The sequence below is a fragment of the Culicoides brevitarsis genome, chromosome 3 (genome assembly GCF_036172545.1).
Source record: "Culicoides brevitarsis isolate CSIRO-B50_1 chromosome 3, AGI_CSIRO_Cbre_v1, whole genome shotgun sequence".
NCBI classification, from domain to species: domain Eukaryota; kingdom Metazoa; phylum Arthropoda; class Insecta; order Diptera; family Ceratopogonidae; genus Culicoides; species Culicoides brevitarsis.
The window spans coordinates 6,779,252-6,804,798 of record NC_087087.1 but is presented as its reverse complement, the minus strand read 5'-3'; the positions used below and the strand labels follow the sequence as shown (position 1 = coordinate 6,804,798).

At 24.4% G+C, this 25,547-nt stretch overlaps 1 protein-coding gene across 1 annotated transcript; it reads right to left on the bottom strand.

Moving 5' to 3' along the window:
- Positions 1-1,539: 1,539 nt before the first annotated feature.
- On the bottom strand, positions 1,540-24,447 carry LOC134836142 (calcium/calmodulin-dependent protein kinase type IV). Its single transcript, XM_063851374.1, has 5 exons — positions 23,613-24,447; positions 20,321-20,494; positions 18,711-19,222; positions 4,230-4,666; positions 1,540-3,302 (listed from the first exon to the last, which is right to left on the bottom strand). Exons 1-5 carry the CDS (start codon positions 23,662-23,664, stop codon positions 2,075-2,077), a joined length of 2,403 nt encoding a protein of 800 aa, XP_063707444.1. The 5' UTR covers positions 23,665-24,447; the 3' UTR covers positions 1,540-2,074.
- Between the last annotated feature and the right edge of the window lie 1,100 nt (positions 24,448-25,547).

The following is a 25,547-nucleotide window of genomic DNA, read 5'->3' as shown; positions in this document are numbered from 1 at the left end:
CTTTGGGGTGTGAAAAGGGGTTTGTCTCATTCTCTTTCTCTCGTTTTCTTGAGATTTTTAATTCAATTTTATTTTGTTAAGATTTTTTTTGTATTTAAGGAAGTTTTTGGTAAAAAAAAATAAATTGAAAAAAAAATTAAAATTAAATTTTCAGGTATCTTAAGTAGATGATCACCTTTATAGTTTATAATATTTATTTATTTGTAAGAGAATTAGAGATAGTTAATTACTATAGGTCTCTTAAGATATTTAAATAGGAAAAATTCGTAAAGTTAAAATTTTTTAAAAATTAAAATTTAATTTAACAAAATCACAGTGATATGAAGCCTTTAAAAATTTAAAAATATTTAAGATAGAAATTTTTTTAAAAAAATTTTTTTTTTAATTTTAAAAGAAGAAAAATAAATTTTTTTTAATTTAAAAAAAAAGAAAAAAAATTAAAAAATAATAAAAAAAATACTTACGAAAAAAATAATAGAAAAAATAAATAATAAAAAACACAAAAAATTCGGTTTCAGTTTTTTTTTCTCATTGAAAAAATAAGAAAATTATCAATTTTTATTCAATTAAAAGTTTGGCTGGAAATGTTACAAAATAAAGAAATCATATTAGCAAAAATACGATTTAATTATTTTTTTTAGTTTTAAATTATATGGCTCGATCGCCTTATAAACTGACAATTAAATAAAAAATAATATTTTCCACAAAAAAAAAATACTTAAAACATTTATAATAAAAAAAAATTGATGTTTGCTTCTTTAAATGTATAAAAATTAATTGTTTCTTTGTTTATAATTATTAAAAAATTTTCATTCAATCATTCCAATATGTATCCAATATATAGTACTATATCATCAATCATAAACAGAAAATTTTATTTATTTTTTTTTTTCATTATTTAAATTTTTTTAAGTAGATGAATTCGATTAATTTTTTTTTGTTTTATAAAATATAGAAATTTTCGCTAATTTTTTTTTATTGTTATTGAAACTCAGACTCTAATTTTGCTTTTGGTTTTTTTTGTCGTTTTGATCAAAATCTGGTTGAATTTCACTAGGATTTGGGATTCGTTCATTAATGTAACGTACGTATATTTTTTTAAATGTAATTTATATAAAAAATGAAGAGAATTAAGACCAAAAAATTTTTTCTTGAAAGAAAATTTTTATGATTTTTTTTAAATGATTTTTGTATACCTCAAAAAATTAATTAAAAAAATAATTTTAATTAAATTTATTTTTTTTTAATTAAAAAAATTATTAAATTAAAAAAAAATTAATTAATAATTTTAAATATTTTTCATTATTTTTTTTAATTAAAAAAAATATTTAAATACAATAAAATTATTAATTTAAAAAATTTTTAATTAATAATTTTAAATATTTTTTTAATTTTTTTTTTAAATTAAAAAAAATATTAAAATTAAATTAAAATTTTTTTTTTAATTAAAAATAATTAATAATTTTTTTAATAATTAAAAAAAATTAAAATTCTTTAATAATTTTTTTTTTAATTTTAATTTTTAGAGGTATGTTTTTAAATGGTGTTTATGATTTTTTTTTTTGTTTTTTTTTTTGCTTAACTTTCTCTCATTGTTTTTTTCTGTTTTTTATAATTATCGTTACTTTTATATACGTAAGTTATTTTTTTTTCTTCTTTTAATTTTAGTTGATTAATAGAATTCCCTTAAAAACTATTTCTTAGAAAATGTTTCTTTTGTGGACTTGCATGTTTTTTTTTTTATTGAAAACTCGAATAGAAAGTCTCAAGATTTATTCAATTAAATTTTTAAGAATTAAAGAAAGGAAAAAATTATTTAAGGAGTAAATTCAAATTTTTAAAAAATATATAAAAAAATATCCGTTAATGTTGGCTTGAAGGCATTTTTCTTCTGACTTTCTTCATTTATACAAAAAAAAAATTTTTTTTCTCTAAATTTATAAACAAGAAACATAAGAAGATAAGAACAAAAGAAAATTTTTTATATCACGTTTCTCATATTCCTCTTTTAATTATGGTACTGACTGTAGTAGCACTTTTCTGGAGAGACTTTTTTTTTATTTTTTTGTGTTTTTTAGCCACTTTGTGAGACGATGGCGATTCCCGCGGCGGCTCCTGAGGGGCGATTGCGTAAACGACGTTGCATCAGAAGGCTTTCCGTCGGCGGAGATAAGCCAACGACATAGCAATCCGTGTCATTAGGCGACGACGAGGCAGATGAAGAGCCATTGGAGTCGGCGCTTCCGTTGCCTGCATTGCGGATCATCATTTGACGTGCAGCGGGCCATCCGCCATTGTCGCCTCTGCCACAATTTCCAGAGGAATAAATTTGCATATTGTTCGATCGTGCATGATGGTTGTCGGAATATGCGTTATTTGTGGAATTGTAACGACAACGCCACGACGAGACCTCTTCGGGCGCCTCGACGAAACTCTGTTGCTCATAATTCCACGCGTTGTTGTCCTTATTGCTACTTCCATACTTATTAAAATAATTGCGATTGTTGTAGTAATTATTATAGCGATTATTGTACTGATGGTGATGCGGTTGCAATTGTGGGTAATTACGTTTGTTGGTACCTCCTCCTGCGTTCGTGGCGCGGCGATTTTTGTTGTAGGACGACGACGAGTAATGCTCATCTACGGAATTGCTGCGATAGCGCCAATTCTCTTCCGGCGGTATTTCGTCCCAATTTTGCTGGTAGCCCCCATTTCCGCCGCGAAAATTGGAATCGTTCGTTGACTGCGACTTGACGGAAGCAGGGCGTTGGCGCCATCCCATGCCATTCAACGGAAATTCGTTGTTCGACATCGGGAGCTTGTCCTTGATCTCGACGATACTTTCGAGCCCGCGTCTTTTCTCTTCGGGAGGATTTTCGTTGCTGGCTGGCGAACGAGGCGAAACTGGCTTGGTTTGTGTTGTATTGAGATACAACGAAGAGTTTTCGTTGCCCGTTGCTCCCATGGGCTCGTCTTCTGCCTCGTCTTCCGCTTCTGCCTCGTAAGCTTCCTTTTGCTCCATTTCCTTGGAGTACGTCATCTCGGGGGTTGAAATTGTTGTTGTTGTTGGTTTTGTTGGATTTTCTTCCTCCTCGGATTCAATTCCTTCTTGCTGATTGTTTTCGATGATAGTATTTTGGCCACAAGTTTGCTCATCCACGTCGCCAGTCGAGGGCTCGTAGATGTTCGGGCGTTCCAATGGAGTCATGTAGTCGTAACGCATGGAGAAATGTTGTAAAATCACACGTTTCACAGCCATTGCCGACTCGGCAAAATGCGATAATTCAAGTGCTGACTGATTGCTGCAATGAAAATTTTAATTAAAATCAAGTTTTTTCAAGAGCTTTTTAGATGATTAAATTTAATTTTTCAATATTTTGTCAGAAAAATGTCAAGGGAAAAAAATAATTTTATGAACAAGTAGAAAAAAAATTAATTAATTTTTTTTTAGTTAATTTTTTATTTTTATTTTTTTTAATTAAAAAAAAATAAATTTTAATAATTTAATATTTTTTTTATTAAAATGTATTGATCAAAATTAACTTCACTTGATTTTCTTAAATTTTTTTTTCCATATTTTAATTTTTTTTTATTAAGAAATTTTTAAACTTGAAAAATATATTCTTTAAATTTAAATTAATTTATTTAAATATTTTTTTTTTTTATTAAATTTTGATTTTTTTTATTTGTAAAATTTAATTTGATTTTTGGTTAAATTTGTATTTTTTTAATTAAAAAACTTTAAAGTGAAAATCATTAATTTTTTTTTTAAACCAAAAAAATTTAAAAATAAAATAAAAATACAAAATTTAATTAAACAAAAATAAATGTAAAAAAAAATATTTTTAGTAAATTTTTGGTTGAAAAAAAAAACAATTATTTAAAAATTTATTAAAATTTAAAAATCATTCATTTTTTTAAATTTGATAAAAATTGCATTAAATAAATATTTCTCAAGTTTGGTTAAATTTTTATTTTTTTAAATATTTTTTAAGTTGAAAGTTTTTTTTAAAATTGATTCGAAATTTGTTTAATTTAATTAATTTATTTATTTAATTATTTCATTTTATTAAAATTTATATTTTTTAACTAATTTTTTTAAATTTAAAAAAAATAATTTTTAAACCCAACTCAATTTTTATTTAATAAAAATTTTCCCCATTTTTCATTTTTTGACAAATTATTGAAAAAATTAAATTTCAATCACTTTTTTGAAAGAAAACACTTACCGTCGAATGTTTCCTGGCGTTTTCAGGGCACGATGACGTCTTGCGGGAGTATTTTTCGCCGTTGTCTCATCCTCCATCATCTTGATCCACGGATGATTCAATACGGCTTCGGCACTCAGGCGTTTCGGAGCTTCCTTCACCAAAAGTCCGCAAATGAGGTCTTTTGCTTCGTCGCTCACATCTTCCCATTCGTTCTCGGGGAAATTGAAGCGCCCCTCTTGAATTGACTCGAAAAGCAATTCCTGGCACTGACGGCAATTTTCGCCGCGATTCCATCCGCAATCTTGCTCGCAATTACCCGAGAATGGCGGGTAGCCACAGAGCAAGATGTAGGCGATGACACCGAGAGACCACAAATCACAGCGTTTGTCATAATGATTCGACTCGCCAACGAACAACTCCACGACCTCTGGGGCCATAAATTCGGCACTGCCGACCTGAAATGAGAAGGAAAAGTTGATTTTTAGAGATTTTATTGAAAAATATGAAATTTTGAGGTTTGAATTAACGAGAAAGTGATTTTCGAATTTTGTAACGGTTAATTTTTGAATTGACATTTGTAAAGTTTTTACATCAAAAATCTGAAATTCTGAACATTTTTTTTTAATTTCACAAATTTTCAAATATTTTGTATTAAAGATAAGTTTTCATCAAATTTATTAGTTTGAATTAGCGAAAAAGCGAATTTCAAATTTTTAACGTTTTTTTTTTAATTGACATTTCCATAATTTGAAATTTGTTTGACAAATAGAGTCTCTTATATAATTGAAAATTGAAATAAAAGGATTTGAAAAAATTTCTTAACTATCTTTGTGAGAAAAATTTTTTTTTTAAGTTTGAATTAACAAAAAGCGAATTTCAAATTTTTAACGGAATTTTTTAAACTGACATTTCTGATTTTTTTAATAAAAAAACGAACGAATTTCAACAAAAATTAAAATTTATAAGATTTCTATAAGAAAATATAAAATTTCAACAAAAAATTTTGACAGTTGTCACAATTTTTCTTAAAATATAATTTTATAAGTCAAATATTGAATTTAAAATTAAAAAATATGAAATGACAGTTAAAAAATTTGTAAACTGTCAAAAATTATTTTTTAAAAAATGATTTAAAAAAAATAATTTTTAATATTTTTTTTAGATTAAAAATTCAAAGTTCAAATTAAAAATCTAAGAAATTAAAATTTTAAATTTTTTACGTCAAAAAAAGTTTTGAATGTCAAAATTCATTTTCAACCTTCGATCTTCCGTTAAAATCCCAAAAAAATATTGATTCACACCGATAATGTTCTCTCAAATATTTTTTTGTCGTTTGAACAAATAAGAAACAGATAACTTTTAATTACTCTGCGGTGTGACGTAATAAAATCCAAAATAACATTTTTCACTCGATTTTTCGAAATAAACAACTCTATGACTAACAAAGCTCACTCTACAAGCAACGTTCCAAGGTTAGTTAGTTCAATGCACTCTAACGAGCAACAACAACAAAAAGGTTATAACGCAGAGCAAAATTTTATATTTATATGCGTAATATAATATTTAATTACATGAACGTTCGATAGAGTCGAGATGTAAACAAATTGCATCGAAAAATAAAGATTCAATTTTTTTTTTTGAATGCATTTCCAATAAAACGCTTGACTGACCTCCAATTTTATTGTTCTCAAATTTTGTTAAATTTTCGCATCTTAGAAAAAAAATGGCTCGAAAAAAAGCCACGTTCAACTACAAAATCGTAATTTTTTGTGTTAAAATACTTCACACAAATACACAGACACGACTCACCGGGGAACGTGAAACCGAGCCGAGTCATTAAACTATTGCAACACAATGCACATTTAAAAAATATCTCTCTCTACCTATCTAACTATCTGTCGCTCTAACACAATAACGCAAAGCAAATTCAATTCAATTGAAAAAAAAAAGTTTTATTTTTGTGCAACGAACGATGTTTGATTTGTTTGTTTTTTTTTTTGCAATCATGGCCTAGAAATTTTCTCATTGATTTGACATTTAATTTTTTTTTAAATAATTTTAATTTTAATTTTAAAGTTTAAGAGAGAAAGAGAGAGAGAAAAATGAGGAAATAACAACTTTGTAAGATAATAAAAATTTTCTCACATACAAATTAAAGAGACGCAACTATTTTAATAATCTAGCCAGTTAGTGTACTCATATCCCCTTCCTTTGTTTACTTGTCGCCTCATAAATTAACTGAACAGGTTATGAATGCTAATAGTCGCCGAGTCATTTCACGTCGAAAAACAAAGTCGATTTTCTATATCACTTTGTTTTCGTTATTATTTGTTGTTATTGTTGGTATTTAAATATAGAAAAAAATAATAATAATAATGTACTTATAGAAAACAAATAATTATTTTGTATAAAAATAGGTTAAGACAATTATTATTTTTATTCAAATATTAAATTTTATTTTTATTAAAAAAGTTATTTTATTTATTTTAATTAAAAATTAAATTTTAAAATTTAATTTTTATTTAATAATTTGATTAATTTAATAATTAATTAAATGTTATTTAATTTTAATTTTTTTTTTTGATTTTAATTAAAATAATATTAAAATATTTAGGAAATTATTAGAAAAAAAAATTAAAAAAATTATTTAATTAAATTTTTATAATTTAATTTAATTAAATTTAATTTAAAAATTAATTTTATTTCTTTTTTTTAAATAAATTATTTTGAAAAAATATGAAATCGATTAAAAAATTAAAATAATTAAATTTTTAATTAATTTTTATTTTATTTTTTTTCAATTGAATTTTAATTGTAAAAAAATTATTTTTTAAAATAATTAATTAATTAAAAATTATTTTTATATAATTTTTTTAAATTTAACTTCACTTAATTTATTATTATTTTTTTTAATTTAAATATTTTTTAAAAATTTTTATTAATTTTTTTTTTTTTGTAAAAAAATTAAATTTTATTAAAAAAAAGTCTTATATTTTTTTTTCCTATAATTTTTTTGAACAATTAAATAATTAATTAACTACTTTTTATTATTATTTAATTTAATTGTATAAAAAAATTTATAAAATTATAGGAAAAACAAATAAAAAATTATTCATTTTAATTTAATTTAAATTGATTTTTATTTTGTAAAATTAATTTTTAAAATTTATTTTTTTTTTATTTTTAAAATTTTTAATTTTAAAATTATTTTTAAAAAATTGCAAAATAAATATTTTAATAAAATTTTTTAAAATAAAACAAAAATTGCAATAACCTTTTCTTAAAAGAAGCAGAAAAATAACAACAATAATCAATTTAAATAAATAATTATAATAAAAATAAATTAAGCAGCCAACCCATAAGCTGATTGACAATCACACCACGCGGATTATCTGCTTTTGCACTATTTGTCCTATTAATGAGTTTATTTTTAGCTCGCAAACGAAATAAGGAAAAAATATTCACATGATAATTTAATAATAAAAAATTAAATTAATATTCCAGATGCAAGTCACACCAAACTTGTATCAAGAAAAAAAAGTTATTATTATTTTAATTTACATCGAAAGAAAAAAAATATGTAAAAGTAAAAAAAAAAAATAATAAAAAATTAAAACTGTGTCGTTCGTCTAGCAAGCAAATGAATGTTTAGCGTGAATTGTTTTTTTATTATTATTATTTTTTTTATTTTTATAAAATTTAAAAGTCATATACGAAAGCTGCATCGACACGATCTGAGGTTGTTGAACTGTGAATAGGTTTTTGATTAATTTTATGATATTTTTCGATCGGAATGCCTTCGAGCCCTTTCTCGAAATTTTTTTTATCGTTTTTTTTTTAATTTATTGAAGGATTTTTATTTAAATTTTAATAATGGAATTTTTTAAAATAATTTTAGTAAATAACCAGACGCCTCCTTTCGCGCCAATTTATCAAACTTTCTAACTTTTTACATGACAAATGCATCCTGCTTCGAAAAAACCAACAAATTAAACGAAAATTTTCTAAAAAATTGAAGCAACTTTACAAATACACGCACATCGAATGAGGCCGGTATGAATATAAATTTTACGATTTTTTTTTAATTTTACAGCGTTGAGTATTTATCTACTACTACAAAGCTACTAATTGTGTGTGTTTGTGTGTGACTATTGTGCGTTAAATTTGCATCGACAACTAAAAATACAACTAAGATATAATTGAATTAACGACAGTCGTAGGCGCGTGAAAGGGCTTTTTGCGTCTAATTTTAGTTTTAGTTCGTAGCAGCTGTACTGAAAGCAACGTGAATGTGTTTTTTTTATCCAGCTTTACTATTTTGTTGTTTATTAATGTAATGTAGTCAACTGTATACATAATGAGTTGAGTAAACGGTGCGTATTTTAATAGCTTAAGCGGTTTGTAAACAAGCTTAGGATTGGTTGAAATTGTCATTATGACGAGAAATGAAGTGAGTTTTAAAGTTTCTGGATTAAATTTTATATTGCTTTAATTTGAATTTTTTAAATTTTTTTCTGCTGATTTTTTTTTTAATTTTGTTCAATTAATTTTCGTTTATTTTTTTTTTTTTTGATTTCATTTAATTTTTTATTTTTTTTTAAAATTATTTTTTTTAATTAAATTAATTATTACAATTTTTTAATACAATTTTTATTCAATTTCTTTTCATTTAATCTATTTTTATTAATTTTATTTAAAATTTTTATTTATTTTTTTAAATAAAATTAATTATAACAATTTTTAATTTATTTTAATTTTTTTTAAATTTAATTTAATTTTTAATTTATTTTGATTTTTTTTTATTTTAAAAATTTTATTTATTTGTTTTTCAATAAATTAATTATTTTTAATTAATTTTTATTTCAATTTATTAAATTTTTTCAAAAATTTAATTTTTTAAATTTATTTTCAGATTTTAAATTTATTTTCCAAGCTAAAAACTATTTGAATTTGCATTGGGATTATTAATTGAAATTAGGGATGTCAAATGTGAATATTTACAATTTTATACTCCTCAAAAAATTTTTTTTGATAAAATTATAGAAAAATTACTATTCTTCAAAATTACGAAAAACTTTATATTTTTTAAGGGCTTTAATGTTCAGTTCTCATTAATTGATCAAATTTTGCCTTAACTTCAAAAAAATGTTCAGATGAAAGAAAATTTTTGAATAGCTAAAGAATTTTTTTTGTTCAACCTCAATTGAAAATATGAGTTCTTAAAATTCTTAAAACGTCAAATTACAACCAAAAATTAATTGTAAATATTTTATGACAAAATTTTCACGAAAATTTGATGCTTTTAAGTCACGAGAAGTAATAAAGTTGAAAAAATCTCAAGAATTATTTCGTAAAAGATTTTTCAAGCTAATTTCTTTTGAAAAATATTCTACGAAAAAATTCTTGAGACTTTTTCAATTCAAAGAAATCATCTCATGACTAAAAACCATCAAACTTTTGTGAAGCAATCCACTCTACAACATTTCTAACTGCCCTAAATATTCCCTTCATTGCAATTCTATTCACTTCCAAAGTTCGATGACCAGTCAATGACAAAGTCATCACATAGCGCATACCTGCTTACTTGTATCTATCTCGTAGTAGTGAGTCGAGTAGATAAATCTTTCATACAACTACACATGTAAGCAGTGCACATCACTTTATTAAAGGGCCTTGTATCGTTTCATCATCATCATCATTGTTTACAACTATTTTTTTTTAATGAAACTGTTTTTGTTGAAAATTTTCGGGTGAGAAAACCCGTGATGCAAACGCGTCAAATGGCACGTAGACCAGTCATCTACGCGCATGTTTAACCCAAATAAATGTCGCTCTCCCTTCAATCCGAAATTGAAGATACCAAATATTTACTGCCTAACAATCATTCGGAAGTTTCCATAATCTCGAACAGAATAAATAAATAAATAATAATTGGATTGTTTTTGACTCGTGATCCGTTTATCCGGACAAAACAAGCAACTTTAATTGCTCTTGAGATTTGAGTCTCAATAAATTTTGCTATATTTAGATAGCTAATGCTACTTATGATAAAATGTAGTTATTTGCTTTTTGAAAGGACAAACGTCTTGACTTTATAGCTGAAAGGCTCTTTTGAAATGCATTGCAAGATATTTATAATGACTGATGAGCTAAATCAATCGCAATTCTATTAAAAAAAAGTATAGAAAAAAAAATAAAAGTTACTGAACAAAGACATCCATTGTTCATTCATTCATCTTGACTTGACTTGATTCGACTTGTTATTTTCTTTGCTAGTTTGCAATGCAACCCGAATGCAACGTAGTTACAAGCTTTGTTCAAATAACTGCAGCAAAAGTTGTGAAAAATTGTCTTTCGAAACTCAACAAGAATTTTAAAGTACTTTGTTTAACGAAATTTTTCTAATTTTCAACTTTTATTTACTTTATAAATAAAAATTTGCTATAAATTCACATTTTCGTACTCCTCAAAAAATTTTTACAAAATTATAAACATGAAATTTTTGCTCTATGATTTTATAAAAAATTTTTGAGGAGTACTAAAATGTGAATTTGTAGCAAATTTTTACTTTTAAAATTATTAAAAATTAAATTTTAGTGAAAAATACGAAGAATAAAGAGCTTTTTATTTAATATAACCTTAAAAAAATTCAATATTAAAAAAAAATCAGTTTTCAAATTTATGAGGAGTACAAAAAAGTAAAACACTCACATTTGACATCCCTAACAATCCCAATGCAAAATCTACTTTAAAAAATCTTCATATCGCCTACTTTTCAAACTCTTCGAGACAATATTTCTCACAATAATGCACAATAATTGCAACTAACGAACAATGAATAAAAATTGGTTTTTGTTCAATAAATATGTTCTTCGGTTAGTAGTGCTGCTGCTTGCTTCAGTTACGCTCAATGGCTTGAAAAAAACCAGACAATTTGCATATGAAATGCATCAATAACTTCATTTTTTAACAAAACACACAAAAGCTCGTCGATATAATTACTTGGTTGGAATTCAAAACGGATTCGAAAACAAAAGTGAAATTAAGAATAATTATATTGATTTTTTGACCCATTTTTCTTCATACGATGACGACCACGTAAAGGTTTTTAACTTCCGTAAAATAAGCATAGAATTTATTGCCTTCCGGAAATTGAAAAGGAAGTAAATTCACTCGAGTTATCTATCATGTGCAAGTTCTTTGTGTTTTTATATGAAGACCTTGCGAAATAAATATTAAGAATGATTAAAGAAAGAAGAGTCTTATCGTTTTTTGTTTGTGATTCCAGGCCAAGGAAGGTTTAAGTAGTTTTTCAAGTTCATTTAAATTTTTATTTAACTGAATTTTCACATATTTTCCTCCTTTTTAATGAAAAAAAATTTTGAGGAGTACAAAATTGTGAAAATTTTATATTTTTCTATTTTTTAATTTTTAGCAAAATTGAATTTTTTAAATAAATGCTTTAAAAACAGATTTAGAATAAAAATTTTAAAATGAATATTTGTATTAAAAAAATGAAAAATTTATATTTTAAAATTCTGAAAAATTTTAGAATATTTCAAAGGAAAAAATTTCTCATTATTTAACATTAAAAATAAATGTTTTTACTGAATAAATGTTAAATTTATAAAAATAATAGAAATTTCGAATTGAGGAGTACAAATATGTGATAGTTTTTTTGTTTATTTTGTCAATTTTTAGATTTGAAAGAAAATATTTAATAATTTTTTTTATACTAAAATTAAATATTTTAATAAGAAAAAATCTAAAAATTAGATTTAAAACAAATAATTTTATTGAGGAGTACCAAAATGTGAAAAATTCATTTTTTACATCTTTAATATAAGCCTAATGCACAAATTTTGTCAATTTCTTCAACTTTTTAAATAATTTTACGAGTATTTTCTTCGATCTTCGAACAAAAAATTTAAATTTTTCGATAAATTTCTACAAATTTTTTTAAAATTATTTGAATTTCACGTTTTTACATCATTCTTTTATGAATTCGTCACCCACAGACACACACAATTTAAACATAAATAATGATAACGAACCAATTTATTTACAAATTTGATATAAAACTTTTTTTTCGTAGATGAAAGAGACTCAAGGTCAATCCGTTACGTTTTTTTTTATTTCTTTGGTGTGCGTGTGTTTGTTGATACTTTTTTTAACACAAAAAAGACGTCAAAAAAATCCACAAAAAAAAATCATGTACGAACATGCGTGTCGTAAAAATATCTTTTTTGCGACTTTTTCTTCTTTTTTTTGACGTATACAAACGACGTAAAAAGTCCCGAAACGCATGAAGGAATGGGAGACACGTGCGTTGTAATAAAAATTCTTGATTTTCATCTCGTTCGTCGTCGCTCGTTTTTCATCTATTATTAGGTCATAACCTTGAACTGCGCGAATGAACCTTTTGTGTCGGCGAATAATTAGTCAGAGAGAATTTCATTCAATGTCTTTGTGGCAAATTTGACGGTTCATCTATCAACACCCGAGTTTTTTTTGTTATTCAGAAAGAGAGAGGAAGGCTGAAAATGACCTCAGCTGTTATCATCATTCGCTCGATTATTATTTAAAACTTTTTTTTTCAGCGGAACGAATATAATTGTTGTTGATTGAAAATATTCAAAGCAGCAATGTGTGTGCGAAAAAATTTATAACAAAAATCTAGGTCAAAAATAAGCGAAATTGTTTATTTTTTTCACTTTTTTTTAAATTTTGATGAATGAAAAAATTTTGAAAAAAATTTCCACATGGGATTTTTTTGCCTTTTGATCAATGCGAAAGTGATGAAAGATGAAAATGCGAAAAAAATGCACTCAAGTTAAATTTAATTGAGACTTTTTGATTTATTTTCATAACAATTGTTTTTATTTTTAGCTCCATAGATGCATTCTTTGCGCATCGATAGAGAGGAGCCAGAAGACTGCGAAATTGCAGTCGATCAAAATATTTAAATAAATCATCGCAGTACGCAAAATTAAATTTGTTTTAGATAAAAAGTTGGCGTTGAATGAATTTCATTGCATTTTTATTAAAATTTATTTTTTTTTTAATTTAATTAAAAAATAAATTATTTTAAATTTGATTTAAATATTTAAAAAAAAATTAAAAAAAAAATAAAAGTAAAATTTAAAAAAAAATTATTTTATTATTATTATTTTGAAAATTTCAAAAAAAATTATATTTTTTTTCTTAAAATTTGTGAAATTAATGAAATAAAAATAAACTTAATTTTTTTTATAAATTTAATTTTTTAATTATTTTTTATTTATTTATTTTTTTTTTTAAATAAATAATTTTTTAAATTACAAATAAAACTTATTTTTATTATTTTAATTTATTTTTTTTTTTATTTAATTTAATTTAATTTTTTTTTTTAAATTTTTTCAAATTAATTTTCATTTATTTAAATAAAAAAATATTTTAATTTAAATAAATCAAAATTATTAAAATAATAAATTTTTTTTAAAAAAAATAACTTTAAAAAAATTAATTAATTTAATTTAAATTATGAATGTATTATTTAAATTAATTTTATTTTATTTAAAAAAAAATAATTAAAAATTAAAAATTAAAAAAAATATTTTATTTTTTTTTAATAAAATTTTTGAAAAATTTATTTAAAATTTATTTAAAACTTCAACACGTCATAAAATCGCATTTTTTCTTGAGAATTCTTAAAAATGCAATAAAAACAGAATATTCGACGCGCCGCAATACACTCACAATGTAAATGAATGCATTTGAAGTGACAGCCAGCGGTCACAATTTTTTGCATGAAAAGCCGCTTATTTTTATCTCTCGTCGTTGTTCGCATTACAAATTCGATAAATAGATTTTATTTAATTTTTTTTTGCGTTTCAAGCATGTAACTAACTAGCCGGTTCGCACAAACACACGTTTTGTTGCCGGTCGTTCCTCGTGGTTAGTCACTTAAATCTCTCTCTCGTAGCCGGCACTCCTCGTCGTCGTTGCATGCATGAAAAAAATTAGTCGCAAAAGTTGTCTGCGCACCGCCGAAACGAGGACAAACTCGTAAAAATTCAAATTTTTTTTTTAATTCATCACAGCGTTTATCGAAACAAAAAGCTGCTAAATTGCTTGATTCGCAGAAGAGAAACGATTTTTTTTTTTGATAATTTCTTTCACGCATGGCAAGATGAACACATGACTTGACTAATTATCGCCGGTTTCATGATTGTTTTGTTTATTTTTTTCGAAAAAAAATTTTTATTTGACTAAAAATAAATTTCAATACTACGCAATTTTTTGGGAGTGTCTCAGTTTTTGTTTACCTTTCTAAATGCCTTGCTGATATGAGATAATGCAAAATTTGTGGAAAATTTTCCGGTTTTAAAAAGCAAAAAGTCACGTATGACTTCCAAAAAGGTCAAGAAAGAAGATTCAGAACCGGTTTAATTTATATTTATTTTTTTTAATCATTAAATCAAGAGAATTTCATCAAAAGATGCCAATGAATGAAAAGCAAAACAAAATTCTTAAAACGTAATTTGTTATTTTTTTTGTTGTTTTATTGCCGTGCATTGAGTACATTTAGAGTACATTGTCGTCATTCAATTTCATTCCGAGTGAAATAAAAGCAAAACTTAATGTTTCGTAATATTTTATGGTATTCAAGATTGGGGAGAATTTCTGTTTCGCAACTTTGGAGAAATTTATGAAAAATTTTTAAAAAATTATTTTGACTTATTTTTAAGATTTTTAGAAAAAAAATAATTTTTTGCATTAAATGAGTCTTTAAATTAATAAAAAAAATATTTTAGTTGAAAATTTAAAAAAAATTATTTTTTTCTAAATATAATTTTTTCATAATTAAAAAATAAAAAATAATTAGTCGAAAATTAATTAAAAAATAATTTTTAAATTTTGAACTATTTTTGTTTTTAAAAATTTTCAAAAAAAAAAAAAATGATTTAAAAAATTTAATTTTTATTATAAAATTATTTAAAAAATAAAAATATAATATTTAATTTTAATTAAATTTTTTGAATTAAATATTTTTTTTAAATTTTATATTTAAAATTTTATTTTTTTTTTCGAATAAAATAATTTTAAAATTATTAAAAATTATTTTACAGTAATAAATTTATTTTCCCTGAACTATTATATTTTTATATATAATTTTTTTTATAAATCATTCTTTAATTTTTGTTAATAAAAAAAAATAAAATTATTTAATGAAAGATTAAAAAAAAAAATAATCAATAATTATAATTATTAAACAAATTAATTTATAATTAATTATTAATAAAATAATAATTTTTTTTATTTAAAATCAATTAAATTTTAAATAAATAAATTCAATTTTTTTCAAAAATATAAAAATAAAAAAAAAAATAAATAATTCAATCAAAGGAAAATTAATTTATTATTTTAAAAGTATTTTTTTAAAATAATTTTAATATTATTTTATTCGAAAAAAAATTAAAATTTTTATTATAAAAATTTAAAGAAAATATTAAAATTAATTAAATAAATTTAATTAAAATTAAATATTATATTTTTAATAATTTTATAATTTTAATTTTTAAAATAATTTTAATCGCGAGACACAAATCCTTCCCATTAATCCAAACCAAGCAAATACCCTGTCACAGATGATTCTAAACGATTTTTTTGTAATGAAACAAGCAAGCAAAACAAAGAACGACGCAATAACTTGTTCGTGCTTATTAGGTTATAGAGACGCTTTACATGAAGAACTTAAGGAAGCAAGGAAGAAGACACGAGAAAGTTAAAAACTCGTTTTTGTTCGTCATGCTCGTACGATCGATGTTGTTGTCGCGGTTAAGAAAAAAAAATACTATTTAGCAAGTAAATAAATATAAACAATCAACAAAAAATACTACGTTTCAGATTTTCTTGAGTTTTTTTGCAATCTAGATCGTAAATTGTAGAAAAAAATTATTTTTTTATTTTTTTTCAATTTTTTTGATAAATTGAATATTATCTTATCAACCTGTGTATTTTTATTTATTTTAATCAATAACAACTCGACGATGATAAAATCGGAAAAAAATAAAACAAATCAGACTATCAGACGATATTTTTGTTATTTATTCCTGTAGTCGTGCTGAGTCGTTGTGTTGAATGACCTTCAAAAACTTCACAACTATTTACATTACTCGAGTTTTATTTTTTTTCTCTCTCCGTATAATTATGGTTGTTGTTTTCGTTCTAACAACGCTCGAGTCAAGTTGTTGTTAGAAAAAAAAATAAAAATAAAAAGGGAACAATTTGCGTTTAGTTCTGTGTGAAAGAACAACACCTTGAGAATTTACTCGTTCAATGGCGTGTTAGCATTTAACAAAAACGCAAATTCTAGAAATTATTGAGAAATCGAGTAGAACCTCTCATGCCGGGCCGGCATGTAAATTTTTGTATCTACATAAAACAATAAAAAATAAATCGTTTGCTTGTTTGAATATTTAATGTTTTTCAGTTTTATGGAACTCAGGCAAGTAGATATTTTTATTATCGGGTTTGAATGAAAATTAAATGCCGGTACGGTGATTGGTATCGAATTTTAGGGTTTTTGTGTGTTAATTGAATGCTAATTTGATTTGTGGAGCAAATTTTATCTGTTTTTCAATTGAAATTTGTTTGTTTTTGTCAGAGGTGTGACAAATTTTTGTATTGAGAAGAATTACTCTTTAGAAAAAAATTATAAAAATTTTAATTTTTTTTTTGTATTCATTAATTTATTTAAAATCAAAAATATTATTTAAAAAAAAATCTAAAAATTTATGTTATTTATTTTATATGTAATGGAAAATTATTTTTTTACTTTTTAATTTTTTTGTTTTTATAAATTAATTAATTTCTTAATAAAATTATTTTTTTTTAAATTTTTTAAAAGTTAAATTTATTTATTTTATTTTAATTAAATTTTTTTATTTTAATTTTTAATTAAGTTTAATTTATTTTTTTTTAATAAAATTTTTAATTTAAAATAAGTTAACAAATACCTACAAAAAAATCATATTTTTAATTTTATCATTATATTAATTTTATCTCTGACATTTTAATTTATAAATTTTTAAAATAATTTTTAAATTGAATGTATGAATTTTTTTCAAAATAATAGAAGGCAAATAAAAATATTTTAAGCATCTAAATTTTTTTTAACAATTTTTGAATAAATTTCAAAAAATTCCAAAAAATTGTATTAAAAATTATTAAAATTTAAAAAAAAAAATAATTTTAATTTAGTTTTTATTTTTTAATAATTTAAAAATAAATTAAATTAATAATTTAAAAAAAATATTTAATTAATTAAAATTTAATTAATGCATAAAAAAAATTTCAAAAAAATCTTAATTTAAAAATTTTAGAAAATAAAGAAAAATGTTTGAACAAATTTTAATAAAATGAAACATTTTAAACTATTGCGTCAATTTTTCAATATTTATTTTAGACATTCTTCTATTTTATTAAAAAATAGATATCTGACTAATAAAAGCAGCTAATAAAACAAAAAAAAATAATTATAATCAACAGCTGTTTTCAACACGGCAATTGTGCAAATGGCATGTTCAAATAGAAACTCTCTAATTATACCTCTCATATAAAATATTTTCACCTTTTTTTTTATTCAAGAATAAATAATAAATAAATAATAAACAACAAAACGAAGGAGGAACAAGTTGTTGGTGTGAAAGAAAAATATTTCACAAGCACTTTATATAAAAAATTATATTTTTTAAAATTTTTTTCAATTATTTTCCAAATGACAGAAAAAAATTTCTGTAATAAAAAAATTTTTTTTTGTGCAATTAATTTTTATTTTATTTATTTTTTTTTTGTAAAATGCACTTTTATTTCACGACATGAAATAAAATGTCATCGCTTTGTCTACGACGAAAAAAAAATTATATTTACAAAGTGATGCAAATAAACCTCGCAAAGAACAAAGTAAATATTTTTCGCACAAAAAACGGTCTTCATCTGGCAATGATGTTTGTGCAAAATTTTATCGCCTTGACGATAATCTTTATTTGGCAAAAATATACTGCCAAAAAATTTAATTTTAAAAAATCCGATGACGAAGATCAAAAAAAAAATAAATTTTCAATCAGAATCTGGAAGTTTACCGTTAAATGTAATTAATCAAAGCAAAACATGTGTTTTAGAGTTGTTGCCGGTTGCGAGATTTGCGCATTTACGAACACTTTTTTGACGTTGGATTTTTTTTTTTGGCAACGATTTTGGTTTGGTGCCAAAGTGTCTTCCGGAAAACAAACAAAAATCACGAAATTTTTGATAGAAAACGCAAATTAAAGGTAATCACGTGACCCGAATTCCTCGAAATTTGGAGAGATAAGAGTTTGAGCACGTTGTGAATCATACGTAACCTCGTGTTGGAGTTGCATTTCGAGTGAAATTCACGTAAAAAATTTCACTTGTTTCATCATCTTTCTCGTAAATTTAAATTTTTTTAATAAAAAAATAAAATTTTAGACTTACCGGTGTCAATAATTGTGGAGTTGCAGCTGGCGACGCGACATTCGTTGTAAACTTGATGCCCGATCCGAGATCAAAGTCGCAAATTTTGATGGGGCACAACGTTTCGGGGCTGACACACAGAATATTTTCGGGTTTCAAGTCGCGATGCGCGATGCCCTTTTTATGCAAAAAGTGCAAGCCCGACGCAATTTCCTTGATAATTTGTGCGGCATCGTATTCCGAGAAACAAACGTTTTCCTGGATGCGCGTCAAAAGCGGGCCTCCGTTGATTTTCTCGAAGACAAGGTAGAATTTTTCCTCGTCTTCGAAGAATTCGAGCAACTGCAAGATGTTGGGGTGCCCTTGGCAATGATGGAACGTTTCGACTTCGCGGAAGACACGAGCACGTGCATGCCCCGGAATTTTGTCAATTATCTTGACGGCATATTCGAGATCCGTGTAAATGTTGATGCACGTTTGCACGGATGCGTACGCTCCTTCACCCAGAATTTCGCCCGTTAGTTTGTACAGTTCTGAAAAAAAAAATTTTTGTTGATGAATAATTAGTTTGAATTAGCTGAAATGGCGATTTTCAAATTTTTTCGATTTTTTTAAATTTTTTAATTAAAATATTTTAGAATTATTTAATAAAAAATAATTAATAATTAAAATATTTTTAAAATTAAATAAAAAAATTTAATTTAATTAAAAAAAATTAATAAAAAAAATTGTTAAAAAAAAATAAATAAATAATAATTTAAATTAGCAGGAAAGGCAATTTTCAAATTTTTTTTAATTATCAAAATTTTAAATGAAAATATTTTAAAATTATTTTTTTAAAATTAAATTAAATCAATTAAAATATATTTTTTTATTTTCTTAGTTTGAATAGCAAAAAAAATATTTTCAAAATTTTAACGAAACATTTAAAAATTTTTGAACAACTTTTTAGTTTTGAGAAATGTGAAAATAGAAATTGAGTAAAATTAATAAAATTTAAGAAAAAAAAATGACAAATTCTTAAAAAAAATAATTAAATTTATCAAAAAAGAGTAATTTCAAAATTTTCTGAGGTTTTGATTTTTTTTTTTTAAATTTTGAACTGAAAAATGTAAAAAACTAAATTAAATTTTTTTTTTTTTGTTAAAATCATAACAAATTTTGATAATTTTAGTTTTTGAATTAAGAAAAATTAATTTCAAAACTTTAACGAAAAATTTTTTTGAATTGAAATTTACAAATTTTAGCTTAAATTTTTCGTATTTTTAGTTTAAATTTTTCGTATTAGAAAAAAAATTATTGATGTTTTTAGCAATTTAACAATTTTATTCGATGTTTCTGACTATTTAAAATGTTGAATTAGCAGAAAACGATTTTCAAATTTTTAACGGTAAGTTTTTGAATTGACATTTCCGAAATTTTATTTAAAAATCTGTCAAAAATTAATATTTCTTGTAACTTTTTCAAATTTTGAACAAAAATAGCTCTATAAGAGCTAAAAATTTCTCTAAAATAAAGTTTTTTTCAATAAAATTTTCATTTTCAGGTCAATTTAAAAAAAAAATTCGAAAAATCAAATTTTAGGTGAAACTTAATGTCTTAAACAATGAAAAACTGCCGAAAAACCTTACCTTGAAAACATGACGACTGCATGGACGAGCTTGTACGCTTCTTCCGACGACGCTTACGTTTCATCTCCTCCTTGTGCCGATTCATCTCCGCCTGCCGATCAACCTCCGTCATCGGCTTCGACTCATTTCCCGACATTTCCTCGCTGCTGTACCGCGTAACGTCAAGATGTGAATCTACAAAAACAACAACAAAAAGCGAAACATCATTAAAAATTACGCAATGTCGAATTCGTGTGAAAAATTTACTCATCGTCGTCGTCGTCGTACGTCGTCGACTCATCATCAATTTTTAATGAATAAGAAAATAATTTTTTTTAGAGATTCATTGACTGAACTTCCCACGTTTTCCTCGCTTTTTTCGCGGAATTAATCTTTTTTCACAAAATTTATCACGAAGCACATGCTCTCTCTTATCTCACAGAGTGCGAAACGAAAATTTCTACGCAAAAAATGTAAATAAATAAAAAATTTTCTTTTCTAATTCTTGAAGTAGGTCAGGTACCGAAAATTTATCGAAATTTGTTAATTTTTGATAAGAAAATTTAATTTCTCTGCGATTTTTCCGACATTCTCGACCGTTTTTCGTTCTTTGCTTCGCCTCTAACTGCGTCACACTGTTTTTCCAAACTATAGAAAAAAATTTTTTTTTTTCACAACATCTTCGTTATCTCTACATTCACAGTTCAAGTAACTCGGCAGCGAGTATGAGTGTCGTCGCTGTGTTGTTATTCCGATCAGATGATGACGTGTGTGGTGCGATATATTCAAGGCGAAAACAATTTCCGTGTATGCTACGGCGGAACAACACGGCCGAGAATGCCGAGCGGAGCACATGTTGGCGAAAAATTCTAAAGCGCATGCGACACAAATTCTGTCCTGCCACGTAAAAGTTGCCAAAGTTGCGATTTTTTGAGACGCAATTCTTTTATTTCGCCCGATTATTTTGGCCAAAGTGCAAAAAAAAAATTGTTGTTGATAAGTTCAAGCGAGAGAAGTGAAAGATAACAAGTTAATTTATGGAACAATAACCTCGCCTAATGCTCGGGTACTTGAGAAAAATTATGAGAAACTTGGATGACTTGAAGTTGTGAGAAATGCTGAGGAAATAAAAAGAGCAATGTTCTTGCTTGAACTACAAAGCCGATGACGATGAAGATTTTATCATGAACTATTTTTGTTCCGATGAATGTTGATATTTTTCAAAAGACGTGATATTTCGCAATGTTTAACGTGTCGATTTTTGTCATTCATTAAATAAAAAAGACTTTTAAAGAACTTAAAATTTTTAAAAAAATTTTTTTAATTTTCAAGCAATTTTATATTGAGACTGAATTCAGTTATTTTAAGATAAGATTTTATTGTAAAAATTAATTTATGCAAAAAGGGAAATTTTTACTTTAAAAAGAAAAATTTTTGGTTTTAAAAGATAAAAATCATTCATACTAAAAAAAAATTTTTTTTTTTGATAAAAATTTAAGTAAATTTTAAGTAAAAAATAATTTCAAATAAACCAAAAATTATTTTTTATTTAAAATTAAATTTTTAAAAAAATTGTAAAATTAATTTTAAAAAATTAATTAATTTTTATTAAATTACAATAAAATATTTTTAATTTTTTTTGATATAAAAAAATAATAATTAAAAATTTTTGAATTTTGATTTGAAAATTTTGTTAAATTGTTTGAGAAAATAAAAATTTAAATTTAAAAAAAATATAATTTTTTTAATTTTTTTGAAAAAAATTCCTTTTAATTTCTTTAAAATCTGAAAAATATTAATAGAAAATATTTTTTAATATCATTTTTAGAGAAAATTTCATAAAATATATGAATTTTGAATTTTAAAGATTTATAATTTATTAAAAATAAAATTAATAAATTATGTAAATTAATAAAAATTTTTAAAAATATTTTTGGAACAATTTCAAGGAAAAATTTGAAAATTTCAAAAAAAAAAAAATATTTAATTTTTCTTTAAAATTGTCCCAAAAAATCGAATTATAAAAATAAAAAAATTTTTTAAATTTTTATCAAAAATTAAAATTAAATCTTAAAATTTAAATTATTAATAATTAAATTTAGAATTCATTTTAAAAAATTGAAAGCTTTTCTAAAAATAATATTTGTGCTTAAAACTTGTCAAAAGCTTTAAAATTTTATTTTATTTTATTCAATATATTTTTATTTATTTTTTTTATTTAATTTATTTATTTTTATTTTTATTTATTTTTTTTATTTAATTTATAATATTGAATTTTAATAAAAACCAACAAACTTCATATTAAAATTTTACTCAAAAAATTTAAGAATTGGTTCATAAAATGACTTTAAATTTTTTAAAAATTTTGCTCTGAGTAGCTTTGAAACAAAAAAAAATATTTTTCAAAATTCATAAAGATTCAATTTAATTCTGATTCAAGGGAAATTTTCGTTACTGTTACGAAAATAAAACAACTTCTCGGTAAAATGCACTCTCATCCTCCTCCAACAATTCCTCATACCAAAAAAAACAAAACGTTCTTCCATCCATAAAACACCGACAACGATGCACAAAATGCAACAGAGTAGTAGTTACCTATGTGCATCGCCTACCTCTTTTATGTCTACAATTTGCGTCATTCGACTATTCACCCCTTTTATCATCATACATTTAACATTTTTCGCACAAAAAAAGAGAAAATCTAGAACATTCACTAAAATTGCATCATCCAAAAAACAAAAAACGAATCCCGTTGGAAACGCCGCACAATAAAATAAAAACAAAGAAAACCGTCTTCCATCTTTGTTTTTAAACAAAATTAGATAACCGACAGTTTTTTTGGTAATATTTTTTTTTATATCTACATGGGAACAGCGGATCAGCTGTGTCGTCGTCGCGTTCTTTCTTCTTTGTCCCTTTATTCTAAATAAATAACCTGTACGCGATTTGTGTGAGATTATACGACGGGAGTCTACGTGACTTATCGAAACAATAAAAAAATGACGCATCTCCTGAAATCTCAATTTTAGAATTTGTCATAAAAGTTTTGATGAACCGGTGAGTTGAAAGATTTCATCATAACGAACGAAAATTGAATGAGAAATAAAAAAAAACAAAAACATAACGACACCATTTTGAATTCACGTTTCGTCTGTGAGAGAAGCGGCTTTCTATGTGTTAGTGAGCAGTACGTGTTATTTTTTTTCGTCGAATTTTATGCAATTTTCGAGAAATTTTTAGTTTTTTTCGACAGATGAAAGCGAAAAACGATGGTCAAGGTCTGAAAGTTCAAGGGGAAAAGTCGAAAAATTACCTTGAATCGTGTCGAGATGGGTTTTTTCTTCCTCAATTATACGTTCCTTCATTGTGCTGAGTAGTTGTTGTTGTAAATATTATTATATTTTCCTCCTTTTCTCTACTAATACTTTGACAAAATGCTGATGTAAGTGTGTGGCACAGATACACCGTCTCGTACGATTTGTTGCGTAGCAAAAATGTATGTAAGCTGCTTGAACTGACTTGACTTGTGGAAACTCTATCGAAACTCTGCTGAGAATAATAATAGCTTCCTGGCTTTCTGAGAGATTTAGTTGGCTAATTCCCTTGTTGTTGTTGTTGTAGTAAAACGATACAATTAAAACATTTATCACACTATTTTCTTATGGCTGGTTGACGATTTTTTACTTTTTTTGTAGAGTTGTGATGGTGACTTGATTACTATTTTAATTTATTTCCTTGGATGAGTGTGAGAAAAAAAAGTGACTATAATCCTGCTGTGTTGCTGCTGATGCGAGCTGATTCCTTCTTCGTGCAAAGAATAATTGGTGAGCATGTATCCATTAATGTGAACATTTGATTTTTTTCCTTTGTATTTTTTTTTTCGGGGAAGTTAAAGAATTTCTTCTCTTTTCTTCCTTGTATTGTTGTTGTTGTTGTTGTTACTGCTGCTGTAATCGTCGTGTATTTATAGAGACACACTCGAACTTTTCTCGCGAATTATATTCTTTAATGGAGTTAAAAAATATAATCTGTACGATTTGCGATTATTTTTTTATTTTTTGTAATATTTGAGATGGTAAAAGACGCTTGAAAGCGAATTAAAGGCCAATAAATTTACACAGCTACTCTCACTTTACTTCATACCGTTTCTGATGTTAAAATCCAACTGAATTCAATTCGGGGGTTTGAGCATTGGGAAGTGCCGAAAATGAAGTTGAAATGTTCAGTAGGATGAAATTTCAGGGTATTGGATTAAAAAATGGGAAATCCATTTGGAAGACATCTATTGAGGTTAATTTGAAGTTTAATTCACATTTTATAACTCCTCATAATGTATGAATTTTAGCTCGTTATTAATAATTTTTTTTTAGGAAATTATTATTTTTATTTAATTTTTGTTTCAAGATTTGATAAAATTTATAAAAATGAAAAACTGAAGGAAATCTGAAGGTCAAGCTGAAAGTCAGTCAAAACATTTCAAATGTTATTTAATGAAAAAGCGTGTGAGAAATTGCTTGAGAAAAGTGTCTGTTGTCATTCGATGTAAATATATTTTTGTCTAGATGGATTTCATCACGAAAAGTTTGCGAAATTTGAAGGTCTTTATTTGCAAAAAAAAAACAAAAAAAAATAGAAGATGATATATCGGTTTGTTAGAAAAAAATATGAAAAAGTTAGATGTTTTAATTTAAAAAATAAATTTGGTAAAAGGAATAATTCATAAATGACGTCAAAACCTTATAAGAGAGTTAAAACAAATGGATGACGCCCAAATCAAAAAAGGAAATGTTTGATTCTTAAGTTGTCTTTCTGTATCTAATCAATGCTTGTTGACTTAAGATTTCTTATTATTAAATCCTCAGACTTTGTCTCTTCGTTTTAATTTTGTTTGACTTTTCATGAAAAATATTCTGCCGATCTCGATACTTTTACTTTGCTTCTCGTCGAATACAAAAGTTCGTTTTGCAAAAGAAATAGTCATTTTCTCTATGAAAAGGTACTCTGTCTTTCATTAAGTTGTAGATCTTCAAAAAAAACTTTTTTCTGACTCATTGTTCACGATAAGACCAAGGTTGAACTCGTATTGCAAAATGCGGATGATCTCTTTTACAAAAGGATTTGTAATGTACTAAGGCTTATTTTGCACGTTTTATTATGTGTCAGTATTTTCGATGCAAACATGTTACTTCTTTGTTCTGCCTTTGGTAGTTACATATCAAAGCTTCCATATGCTAAAAAATTTTCGAGT

Bases quoted from the DNA above. Each gene is read 5' to 3' on its own strand.
- LOC134836142 (XM_063851374.1), bottom strand. From the start codon at position 23,664: ATGAAGGAACGTATAATTGAGGAAGAAAAAACCCATCTCGACACGATT. The intron at 4,667-18,710 runs GTAAGTCTAAAA...TTCTCATTTCAG, and splicing joins CTCCACAATTATTGACACCG to GTCGGCAGTGCCGAATTTAT. The intron at 3,303-4,229 runs GTAAGTGTTTTC...TTTTCATTGCAG, and splicing joins ACGCCAGGAAACATTCGACG to CAATCAGTCAGCACTTGAAT.